Source organism: Schistocerca gregaria, chromosome 2, assembly GCF_023897955.1.
Source record: "Schistocerca gregaria isolate iqSchGreg1 chromosome 2, iqSchGreg1.2, whole genome shotgun sequence".
NCBI classification, from domain to species: Eukaryota; Metazoa; Arthropoda; class Insecta; order Orthoptera; family Acrididae; genus Schistocerca; species Schistocerca gregaria.
This window is the reverse complement of record NC_064921.1, coordinates 880,301,468-880,314,395: the sequence shown is the minus strand read 5'-3', so window position 1 is coordinate 880,314,395 and position 12,928 is coordinate 880,301,468. Positions and strand designations below refer to the sequence as shown.

The 12,928-nt window shown below is 40.2% G+C and overlaps 1 protein-coding gene across 3 annotated transcripts in view; it reads right to left on the bottom strand.

Moving 5' to 3' along the window:
• Positions 1-12,666, bottom strand: part of LOC126335291 (polypeptide N-acetylgalactosaminyltransferase 5-like) — a 207,291-nt gene extending 194,625 nt beyond the window's left edge. The window contains exons 1-2 of one of the 3 annotated variants that reach the window (XM_049998383.1): positions 11,945-12,666; positions 9,551-10,215 (exon numbers count right to left, since the gene is read on the bottom strand). In XM_049998383.1, coding sequence (XP_049854340.1) covers positions 9,551-10,038 — 488 coding nt within the window. In that variant the 5' untranslated portion in view covers positions 10,039-10,215; positions 11,945-12,666. The remainder of the gene's footprint in view (positions 1-9,550; positions 10,216-11,944) is intronic. The other 2 variants (XM_049998382.1, XM_049998380.1) reach the window with 2 other exon arrangements.
• Positions 12,667-12,928: the final 262 nt, after the last annotated feature.

Below are 12,928 nucleotides of genomic sequence, written 5' to 3'. Positions count from 1 at the left end.
TAGATGAAATGACGATGGTAAGGGTAACACAACATCCAGTCCCTGGGAGGAGAAAATCTCCGACCCAGCCGGGAATCGAACCCGGGCCGTTGGTATGACATTCCTTCGCGCTGACCACTCAGCTACCAGGGGCGGACACTCACTGTCCTTGTTAAAACCAAGTAAAAGCTGTGCTTATTTTGTGTTTCTTTCCTTTCGTCTCTTCTTTTCTGTTTACACACATTATTTAGTATAGAAAACATTTATTTACTAGTAAGGACATGATTCGGAAGCTTATACCCATTTACTTGTGTAGCAATACAGTATGTTTTCGTTGTGGAGGCCGCGAGACGGGCAAATAAAATAAATTTTACCTCAATGTCAATACAGAACTGTCCAACGAAATGAAAAGAAAATTGCCACACGCAAGACTCAAACCTCGGGCTCCACAGGCTAAAGACGACGTGAATACTTGACTTGGGTTGGGATGATCAGGTGCGAAAGACTCAACCGCTGCACGTTCGAGGAGGAACTTTATCTGGTGGTGTCACATGTTCAACATTTGTCATCCACTTTCGGAGTGTTTCCCGACATTTGCGATCCCATGTGTCTTACATTTAATCATTTGTCCCAGCGCCATCTACGTCATTTCGGAGGTTTTTAAACGTTTGTACGAATCACACTGTATATACATGGTGTCCCATTTATCTTTACTGCCCCCAAATACCTTTCTGTACGGAAGCAAAGGCAAAATACACTGAAGCGCCAAATAAACTGGTATAAGCATGTGTATTCATATACAGTGATATGTAAAAAGGCAGAATACGGCAATGCCTATATAAAACATGTGTCTGGTGCAGTTGGCAGATCGGTTACTGCTGCTAGAATGGCACGTTATCAAGATTTAAGTGTGTTTGAATGTGGTGTTATAGTCGGCACACGAGCGATGCGACACAGCATCTCCGACGTAGCGATGAAGTGAGGATTTTCCCGTACTACCATTTCGCGAGCGTACCGTGAATATCAAGCAATCCGGTAAAACATCAAATCTTCGACATCGCTGCGGCCGGAAAAAGATACTGCAAGAACGGAACCATTGACGACTGAAGAGAGTCGTTCAACGTGATAATTGCGGCAGATTTCGATACTGGGGCATCAAAAAGAGTCAGCGTGAAAAACATTCAACGAAACATCATCGATATGGGCTTCGGAGCCGAAGGCCCACTCGTGTACCCTTGATGACTGCACGACACACAGCTCCACTCATCTCCTGGACCCCTCAAGACCGACATTGGACTGTTGATGACAGGATACAAGTTCCCTGGTCCGACTAGTCTCGTTTCAAATTGGATGGATGTGTACGGGTATAGAGACAATCTTCTGAATCCCTGGATCCTGCATGTCAACACTGGACTGTTCAGGCTGGTAGAGGCTCTGTAATGGTGTGGGGCGTGTACACTTGGAGTAATATGGGGCCCCTGATACGTCTACATACGACTCTGACAGGTGACACGTACGTAACCATCCTGTCTAATCACCTGCGTCCATTCATGTCCATTATGCATTCCGACGGATTTGGGCAATTCCAGAAGAACAATGCGACACTTCACACGTCCAGAATTGCTATAGAGTGGTTCCACGAACACACTTCCGAATTTAAACACTTCCGCTAGCCACCAAACTCCCCAGAGTTTGAGCACATGTGGGATGCCTTGCAACGTGCTGTTCAGAAGAGATCTCCGCCTCCTTGTACTCTTACGGATTTATGGACAGCCCTGCATGATTCGTGGGGTCCAATCCCTCCGACACTACTTCAGACATTAATCGAGTCCGTGCCACGTCGTGTTGTGGCCCCTCTGCGTGATCGCGGGAGTCATACACGATATTAGGCAAGTGTACCAGTTTCTTTGGCTCTTCAGTATATATGATACAGGGAAAATACCCTCAGACCTCAAGAAGGCTGTAATAATTCCAATTGCAAAGACAGCAGGTGCTAATAGGTGTGAATACTACCGAATCATCAGTTTAGTAAGCCATGGATGCAAATCACTGACACGAATTATTTACAGGACAATAGAAAAACTAATAGGAGCTGGCTTTGAGGAAGATCAGTTTGGGCTCCGGACAGCTGGAGGAACACGCGAAGCAATACTACCTCTACGTAAGTTGAAGAAAGTCAAACATACATTTACAGGATTTGCAGATTTGGAGAAAGACTCAATTTTTGGGATATGGCCCGTCTATTCAGCTAATTTAATGCCTTGTTGCATAGCCCGATCGTACCTCCAAGAATAAAGAATCAACTAAAGAGCGAGGAAAAACATAAACGAAGATTTTTACGATTTTGGCTGGAATATACTCTTTGAAATTCCGAAGGTAGCAACGATAAAACACAGGAAGTTACGCCATCCACGCAAACCAAACTGTAGTTATTAGGATTGGAAGACGTGAAAGGGAAGCAGTGACTGAAAAAGGAGTGAGACACTGTTGTAACCTATCCCATTTTATTCCGTCTGTACACTGAGCAAACAGTAAAGAAAAATTTGAAGAAGGAATTATAAGTAGAAATACAAATTCTGAGGTTTACTGATAACATTGTAATTCTGCAAGCCAGCAAAGGACTTGCAAGAGGATCTGAACGGAATGGACGATGTCTTGAAAAGGGAATATAAGAGGATCAATAAAAGAAAGACAGAGGAAATAGTCGAATAAGGCGATGCTGAGGGAATAATATTGAGAAATAAGATACAAGTAGCCGGCGGTATTCGTAATCTAGGCAGCAAAGTAATGTAGTAGAGAGTATGTAAAATGTACACTGGCAGTTACAATAAAAGCTAAAAGATAAATCTAATATAAATTTAGGTGCTAGGAGGTCTTTTCTGAACGGCTATGTATGGAGTGTAACCAGGTACGGAAGTTAAATGTGGGCGATAAGCACTTCAGACAAGAAGAGACAGAAGGTTTTGAATTATGGTGCTACAGAAGATCGTTCGAGATTAGACTGGCAGATCGACTAACAAACAACGATGTTTTGAATCGAGATGGGGAGAAACGAAATTTATGGCACAACTTGATGTAAAGAAGGGAGCAGTTGATAGGATACATATTGAGGATACTATTCGTCAATTTGGCAATGGAAAGAAGGGTGGAACATAAAAAATATACAGGGAGAAATAAAGTAAGCAGGTTCAAATGGTTGTACTCCCAGGTTGCAGTAGTTATTCGGAGACGAATCCGGACTGAAGACCACTACAATCATCATTATTGTGTATTTCAGTACGATGTCAGACCCATTCAAAGGAGCAAGGGACGTCCAAACCTGGTTCGCTGCTCATTACGGAAAATTTCAAACAATTGGCAGGACGTTGTATTTAGTCCTTATGAACTCCACGATTAACTTCTGAGACTTGTTGGAGATAACTGTTGGTGATCGAAATAATTATTGATAGCGTGTTTTTAAAAGGAGCCATCTATTGAAGCCACAAACATGTGTTCCCTCGATGATCTTGATCTGTCCACAAGTTGAACGGACTCTGTGACGTGTTGCTCCAGTCCGGAACTACTTACTTGGTACAAAAGAAGCTCCACAGTTCGCTTCAACAATGCACCGCAAGGTGCATTATTGTGAGAGTGTTCGACCTTCAAGCGCGTTCTCACGTTGCGGTAAGTTTCATCGAAATTTAAATCAGTGACAGGAGAAAAGCACTTTACAGCAGACGTAAACTCGCGCTTTATAAGGCAAAACTGGCGGAATCTGCGCAGCATCACACAAAGAAATAGTGTTAGGGGTGAGACAAATGTCAATGTTGATAATTCCCCCCGTACCCAGCAACAGATGGCTACACTTATCTCTAAGCTTTCACATTTGAGGGTCAGCCCGTTTTTCCGCGCATGTCTTCAAATGTTTTGGGCAGTGAAAGGAACAAGTACAGGCGCGCCTGCGTTCAAAAAAGCCCTACTTTGAAAGCAACCATCACTAAATGATCAAGTCTGGTATGTCCACAAAATTTGGTGTGGCACCCACGTTTCTGTTGTGACAGACCTCGTGCGAGCATTTTGTATAATGTCCCATGAATCTTATGCTGCCAGTCAATAAACAAAATTTTCGGCTTTAAGGAAGTGGATTCCGCGTCTTTCGTTATACAGATAAGGAAATTACACAAGAAAAACTTTAGCCTGAAATTTCACATTCCATTCTAGTATATGGCCAAGTGGGACTGACGGCCTTAGTCATTAGTAAACTACACGCTGACAAAACTGAGTCACTGCAAATGCTAGTAACGATATGAGCAGTACACCTATTATTCCATGTACATTCCTGGAGGGAATAACAATATTATGAAAAGGATTGATTGCTACTCTGCTTACAGAGGAAGCATAGAGTCGCAGACAAGCACGACAAATCTGCTATACCTTCAAGCTTTCAGCGAGAAGACCTCCTTCCGAAGTAGAAACAAACAAACACACACACACACACACACACACACACACACACACACATACATACGACCATGGTCTTTCGCTGGTGTGCTTGGACTGCAACTGTGCTTGATGGAAGCAGCAATGTGGCGAGAATGTGCCATCCCATTAGGCGCAATTGCAGTCCGGCCACACTGGTCATAAACAGTGGTCATGCGTATGAGAGTTGTGTATATTCTACTTCAGAAAATAACGCCTTTTCGCCAGCCAAAAACTTAAATTTATAGCAGTCTTTTCGTCGTGTCCGGGTGCGACTCTAAGTCTACTCTAAACGGCGAGTAGCAATCCGTCCTTTTTATAACAATGTTGTTTCATCCATTACTTGGTTACTCCTAGATATTAATTAACAATGGCATGATTATTTCGTACAAATATCTCTTACCTTGATTTGAGAATGCATGTGCCTGCTCTGTCTCCTTAAAATTTACTTAATTAGCCATGTCACTTGGTGCTATCCTTTGACAGTTTAAGTGGTCAAGCCACTGGTGTATCAGACTAGACCCACATTCCTATAAGCTATAATGCCCAAATTAGCTGCACACAGAGCTGATAGTACAAGTTACTCTCATTTAAGTGAAAGGCACTTTACTGGGTGGAGGGCACATTAAGATTATCTATCTGGCAGTTAAAGCACTCTCTCTGTCATTGTTATCATCTCCATTTTTCATGACAGTAGATTCATATTTTTGATAAATCTACTTACTTTCAAGTGGAGGAATGGTTTGAAATCCAACACACTAGTCTATACAAAAGCTACACCTTCATTAAACAGACACCACATCAACTGACTACAAAAGCCTATTTAATCTCTGATCCACTGTGCAACCATTTAGTCAAGAATAGCAACCAACTTTTGAACAAGAAAGTTGCCAGCCTTTTTGGAAACAACATCTCGGCTTTACACTAAAAAGCAAACAGAATTCAAAGTAGATCCCAACTAGTAGCCATAATGATGTTCGGCTCCTTCCAGTCATAAGTTCAGAGCTTGATGATACTCTTTTGAGCAGGATAAAATAAAGTAACCGACTGACATCAAATTTGTGACTATAATTTTAGCTACTACAGTTCTTTTTACCTAACTTGCCACACAATGTCACAGACAGAGTTTAACCCTCAACACATTTTTCAATCACCTGACATTTATGTATAAATCAAAAATTGACAGTTTCTCCTCAACTGTTATGCCACCACATACTTCACCGTGCAGCGAAACATCTGTTACAAGAGAAATCAAAAACTAGAACCTGAAGCAACTACTCTATGGATACAAACTGGATTCACAAAATAATTATGTGATTGTATGTTGCAATTCCACATAAATCTAGTCATAGGAAAGGTAGATGCCAGACAGATGTATTGGAAGAAAGTGAAATCCAGCGTCCAAGAAGATATAGAAGAATTCAATTAACCAACCAATTTTTTAGTACTGCCTGAAATTTTTAGTAAGTGTGAAAGAATCCTATAAACATTCAACAAAGTCCAACAGGAGAAATTACGAGCTGGATATTATTATACATTGTGAAGAGCCTTACTCTCAAAATATCAACAGGCCATCTCTCAACATGAGTCAAGAGAAATGTTATTCCTTCCAACATACATCTTGCTTAGAAGCCACAATCATAAAATTGGACGAAGTTCATGCTGCAGAGAATGCTACCAACAACTGAGAACTATGGATCTTGTGCATCGTCCAGAAACAGTAAGAGAGAAAATGATATTAATAGCCTGCACTGTGTGTTCTGCATCATAGTGATGTGCAAGCATTACAGATGCTTAGTTTCTTTTCCCTGAAAGTGCTCCAACAAACAAATAAAATATGATACTTCTTTGGTCACTTTGGCAGTTTAATGATGAGTCACCAAGATTGTTTACTGAAAGGCACAATACCTGATAAAATGAACATCTGTAAGTATTTTAAAACAACAGTTCTAGTATTATGTTAAAGCACACTATGTAAGCTGAAGATACTTAAATCTTTGTAATTTAATCTGGATGTGGGTGCAGCTGCTCACTAATATCAGGCCACAATTTTACACCTTTGCCTTTCCTGATTACTGCTTATCTTGTATAACTTCTCTCATCAAAAAATAAGTTACTCAGATCTTGTGAATAATGCAGATCATCAGTATATTCTTTTAAGTACATCATATCTTTTCATGTTTTAGTTGTAAGAATATCATTTGTGTTCTTTAATAATAAGCCCCGAGATATTTCATTATTGTGGGAGGTAGCTGATAATGTGTTGTATGGTAGTTCTACTGGTACACAGGTCTATCGGAGATGGTAAATGTATTGTAGATCACAATACTGGCATTCTGTTTTCTACTTTTGTTTTTTAGTGACTATTCGGGTGACAGACTGACCTGTAGTATAACCTGAGGTCTTTGTTAAACTGAAAGGTGGTAGTTTAGTTGAGGGTTGGTGAAGCCAACAAAAGTGTTACAATAAAAAAGCTATTTTAAAAAAAATGAAGGTAGAGATGTCAACTGATCTGTAATATAATGCAACACTTAGTTTAGATTGAAAAAAGTGGGAACCATTTTTTTTTTTGTATGACACAAAGGAATTATAGACACTGTGTTAATTCATAATAGCCACTGGATCAAAATCATGTATGCTCATTTGAACTTGTCCAAAAGGGCATGCACCACAGATACATTTTTTTAGACATACATTTTCTGCAGTTATAATTACGTCCACAGCAAAATGATATTTTACTACTGAGATCTAATATGTTCAAGTTTTTAATATTTTTTGATGTGAATCACATTACTTTGCGGTGTTTTGGACCACTAATCATTAGTGGCATCGTCTATTGGTCACTTCTTGGTGCTCTCTTCTCTGTGCCATTAATGACGTCATCAGACTGTCGGTGCAGTATCACATTATCTACAATCTCCAGATACTCCACACAATAAGTGCAGATCCAAAGCATAAGTACACACTACTACTAAAAAGTGAGTGAATTTTGTACAAAATAAACCACTCAGAAGAGGAACCATAAAATGCTTTCTTTAGTCTGCGAACCTACAGTAGGGTCAGTGAAAGAAGATCGTTGATAACTGGCAGTGTCGTTGCTAGCTTTCAACTGTGAAGCACAAATGGCTACGGGCAAACACAACAGTCAACTACAGAGGTGTTACAACATTTGAGGCTTCCCAGAGAGACACATACAAAATTGCGTTACATGACTGACTGGAGCAGCCATGTAAAGCACAACTGCAACTGCCAGAGATCTTTCACAGGCTCTAACACAGCACATATTCTTCATATGGGCAGTGACAGCAATGTTGTCTTACATTGGTTTCTTCTGTGTGACAATCCAACTTCAAGGCAAAATAAAGACTATTCATCAGATGTACATGTTTTATACCAGTAGCTGATAACAAAATTGCTTACTAGTAATATCTAAAATATTATATGGAATACTGATGCTCTGTGTCTACCACATTTATGTTGCTATCCTGACCAAGCATGTAAGGAAACTGCATTCCATCTCATTTCTGCGTCTTAATACAAATATTTTCCTACCTAAGACTTTGCTATTCCTGCAGGAACACACACTTCAAAAGTTTTTAACGTGACGTCATATTCATCAATATGCTTATAGTACTGGCATATGATTACCTTCTTCGTAGTGTCGCCAGTCGAAGCTCTATAGTATTATTCACTACTTCCGACATAGGAGAGACAAATTACAGATTTCTTTAACATTGTAAAAATGTCACTGCTAAAGTCCTCCAGAGAGGTCTTACACCTTATGGAAAAACGTAGGCTGCTCTTAAAATTCCAAGAAATGAATAACTCTTGTACAACTCACATGACAGTGAAATTATATTAGAGAAACTCAGACATACATGTAAATTCACATGAGGAGGAGGGGGGGGGGAGGGAAATATCTGTAAGTGGTGGGGATTTGGGGGGGGGGGGGGTTGAGAATCTTGCTAGTACATTATGTACCTCCATCACTAACTGTAGAATAGCTTGCCAAGAACAAATGAGCAAATCTGGACATTGTAATCCAAGGACAAGTGGTTGAAAAATTCTGGCCATTATTCAGCAGGTACTGGAAGAAATGTGGGGCCTTCAGTTCTGAAGCAATCAATTTTGGGATGTAAAATACACATATTGTAGCAACACATACAGAAGTTTGTTGTTGCTTGCTGAAGACCACATCACCATCACTTGTTTGAATCTTTTCTCTACCCAGTTTCCTGTGAAACTCAAAGTGAACCATCTCCCTGAATGGCTCAAAAAATTTTAGATGAGTGACTAACTTCATAAATTAATAAACTGATAATATTCCAAATGAATTTCAGCTGTATGTCATTTCCACTGGCCTACATATTGACTGGTTGAAAGCTTCATAATGTAAATTTAAAGTGTTCTGGCTAAACTATTAACCAACATGCAACACAAAATCTCGTATCTTATTCCTTACAGCTGACAATATTAACTTCAAAAGTGGTCCCACATAGGTATTTTGTGTGTGGGGAAAAAAATTGAGGTGAAATCATGAATTATACTAAGCACACAAAGCAAGCTTACAGTTCCATTAACAGACTCCCAGGAACCTCTTTAGACTCAAAACCTGTAACTTATCTCCAGAGACTGGCGAGACAACTGACATGAACAAAGCAGTGGTGATATTCTGTGCCACCAAAGTCGTGCCCCCAAAGATTTTTTTCCCAGTTTTTGTCCACATGTACATAAATATGACTCGTGGTTTTTTCAGACTTTTGACAGTTGTCTCCAGTTTGTTTTGCAACAGACAGGAATTGTTTGAAAACATACCTCTGCTTCACCTAGTTTTTAATATATAACCACAGTACAACATGGCTGCATTGATGTTACACAGACCAATAGAGAGATTATTTGACAAATAAATTGAAGAGAGGAATAACCTAGTATCTTTTAAAGAAATTTGGAAAATAATTAGTTTCACAGTAACAGTAACACTAACAAACACACACACACACACACACACACACACACACAAACACACACACACACACACACACACACACACACACACACACACACAGTGTAAGCTTACAGATGAAAACTGTGAGTGGCATAAGGTGCAACTTACCCCTCTAGTCTGACATCAGTCAGGGATCGGTTCAGCGAGATCATGTCACTGGCCAGCAGGTTGAACTGGTTCAGCTTGAACTTCTCTTTCATGACAGCTTCTTGATCTGATGGCACTACCACTGGTTTCCCCCTTTCACCTGGTGAACCGTGCACTTCTGGTACAGAAGCCGCTGGCCACCACCGCTTCAGTTTAGACAGTGGGTACCGTCCAAAACCTTCAGTCTGCTGGGACTCCTTGTGCTGCACTGCATGGTCTCCTCGTTCTAGTGCCTGAAATCCATGTGCCCCCTGTCTCGAGTCAACACTGCTGCCTGAAAGAGCCGCAGGAGCGGCAGGCGGGTGTGATGGCACTGCACATCCCCAACCATTGCCACCGACTGTGCAGTCTGAGTAGTATGTCAGTATCCCCACAAACACCAGCAGCCACACCAGTGAGGTCACTAATATAACTTTGCAAGTGTGGAAGCGCACTTTAGTCCGAAACATTGTGCACAGAGCTGTGAACACTCAACTTGCTACTTCACTGATTACAGCATGTGCAACTTATGGAACATCTGAAACCGGGATGTGTGAAGGGGTGTGGGATTAAATTACGAACTGTTGTCCGGACTAAAACGAAATGTGGTCATGTGTCTTCAAATTCACGTATTCTTGATTTCAAACCTGAAACATAAATGTTGATGCAATTCAGTATAGGCCCAGTCCTTCATTACTATACTTCTTTTTTTTTTTTTTTTTTTTTTTTTACACACACTTCTTTGGACATTACAATTAAAGAGGCCCGATTCTGGATGCATCCTTAAACATGCATATCATCAAAACATACTAATATATTAATGTTAGCCATAAATATTATTAACATGGTGTATAAAACTATGAAAATTTAGTATTTTCAGAAATAGAGAACCACGTAAAGTGTGACTAAAGAAAGACCATACAATTATTGTGTGTGTTTTTGTGTTTAAAGGACTGCTTGGATAACACTGCGTCTGCCAGACTAGCAGTTATTTATCTCTCAGATACGTTTCCATATTAGCCTAACTGTTCAGTTTCATTCGTTGAAAATTTACGTATGAGGTTAGATAATGGGTTCGAACTTCAATAAAACATTTTTTCTCGGTTTACTCATGCTGTTGACAATTCTTCACTTACAAAGCCGGCACCAACAGTTACAAAAATGTCAACCTGTATCATTTCGTGTTGTCATTCTCATACACGATTTCCAACCAATAAAGCTTTCCTTTTTCGCTTAACAGTGCCAAACAATGACGTGTACTAATCATCATTCACAACGTTCTTGGTCAATCGCTGAGAAAATGATACTTCATTCGGAATGCTATCTGCAGACTGTTAAAGTAATTAGAATTCGGAATGACAAATATGTTACGCGGTACAACTGCGTTAATATCTCAGACAAAAATTGTATCATTAGTAACGATGAATGTCGTACGCAGAATAAAAAATACCGATAAGCTTCCACGACTGGACTATATACAGCAATCGGCTTTCTCACATGATGCTACAATAAATGGAGATACTTTACGTGTCTGAAGATTCTAATTTCACATTTAGCGCCAAGAAATGCTGGGTGTCCATGTATTTGGTGAAGGGTATTCTTTTAATGTAAACTAACAAGGCGAGATAGCTGCGCTGTTTGAGACGTAGAAGCTGTGATATTTTATGTCACTGAATTTAAGAATTTGATAAATGACAGATGACGATAAACTGTAAGTCATTACGGAGCTTTTTTCGGGACGTAAGCAACGCATTTCACTAAAGCAGGTAAACTTTTGAACAAAAATAAGAAAATACCGCCACTCAAAGGCCGCATCTCACTGCAACAGTTTAAAACAGAACACACTTACGTGTATTAGCAATATCAATTTGCACACTGAAAGAATCAAGTTTTGTACAACTCGGTTCCTCGTATTCAAACAAATTTTTCAGTTGAGCTTGAGGATTACTGCTGTCAATCTAAATGTTGTAAAAGCAACAGAGCGACCCAGATGTACGTCAAACTTACGCCTTACAAGTCATCTTCAAACAAATACATTGTACCGCAAAATTCTACGTGTGCACTCGCCTTCTTCTGTATCTTCACGTAACGGGACAACAATAGCTTTTATAACCAAACCAAACACCTCGTAGGAGGCAAAAGTCTTTAAACATTGGAAAAGGTCGTCTGTGATGCTATAATATTCGCACATACAAATATTCCAACAGTTTACGTCCGGCACGGCTCACTAAAACAACACACGCATGACACCTCTGCTTGTCACTTTAAACTCACTAACGCGGATTCCCGTGAAAGAGGTTTCTAAACTTAAGCTACTGCAAAATATTTGTTGTCTGAATATCTTACGTGACACAAAATGAAAAATTTAAACCGTACCTTACACAGTATTTTTCAAAAATTGCCCGCACAGCGTTCCTGCCACACGCATCCTTTTCGCATCACTTTCCATGACCTCACAAAACACTTCGCTCACAAAGATACGTCGCAGAGATATGCCGAGCTACCCATAGGTCTGAAAACTGGCGCCAGGTGGCAGCGCGGTGCAGCCACGTCAGGCGCCCTGAGGCACAATGAACTCAACGCCGCCGCTCGTCTCCCACGCCCCAGGTACTCTCTTAACGAGAAGTCGCCGACCGGTCACGCAGCGGTTCGTCCTTAACAAGCTGCTAAACACAGTTAAATCTCGTGGAACATCAATGTTCAGATTATAAAAGTCCTGCCCATTCGTGAAATTGCGTCGTAGAAGAGCAGTTTGTGTTTCCGTAGTGAGGATTCTTATGGCTCAGTGACGTGTCGCACAGTTTTGCTACACAAAGATGCTGTGAACACGAATGATATTTGACGTCGCAAGAAACACGCCTTTGTATATGATTATTATGCTTTTGCGGTAGCTTACTTTCCACGAGTGGAACAGTTCTGTCATAGCTTCATGTATCATATAAACTGGTGGTTTCCACAAATTCCTCCCTCATGAGCTCTCGGATAAAATATTTTGATACTGTTATTGGTACCCGAGAACAGAAGAGATGCTCAAAAGACTGTGTCGGAAGTATCGGCTTCGGATAAGTGTATTTTATTTGTTCTCTGGATTACAAACACATCTTACCAGTATTATGATTACTCTTTGTTTTAAGTCTCATTTACTACCTAAAAGGAAGACTACTGACTCATTGAATCAGTATTACCGATTAATGGAATGATACTTAAATTACGGGTGCATGTCAGAAGATAACTTGAAATTCATTGTACCGTATACTTCAGGTTGGACAGTTTACACAGATGTCAATGAAATTATGTTACTAACATTACGTGCGCTTGTGGTGTAAACAGGCAGCAAACTATCGTATTTTAAATGAGCTT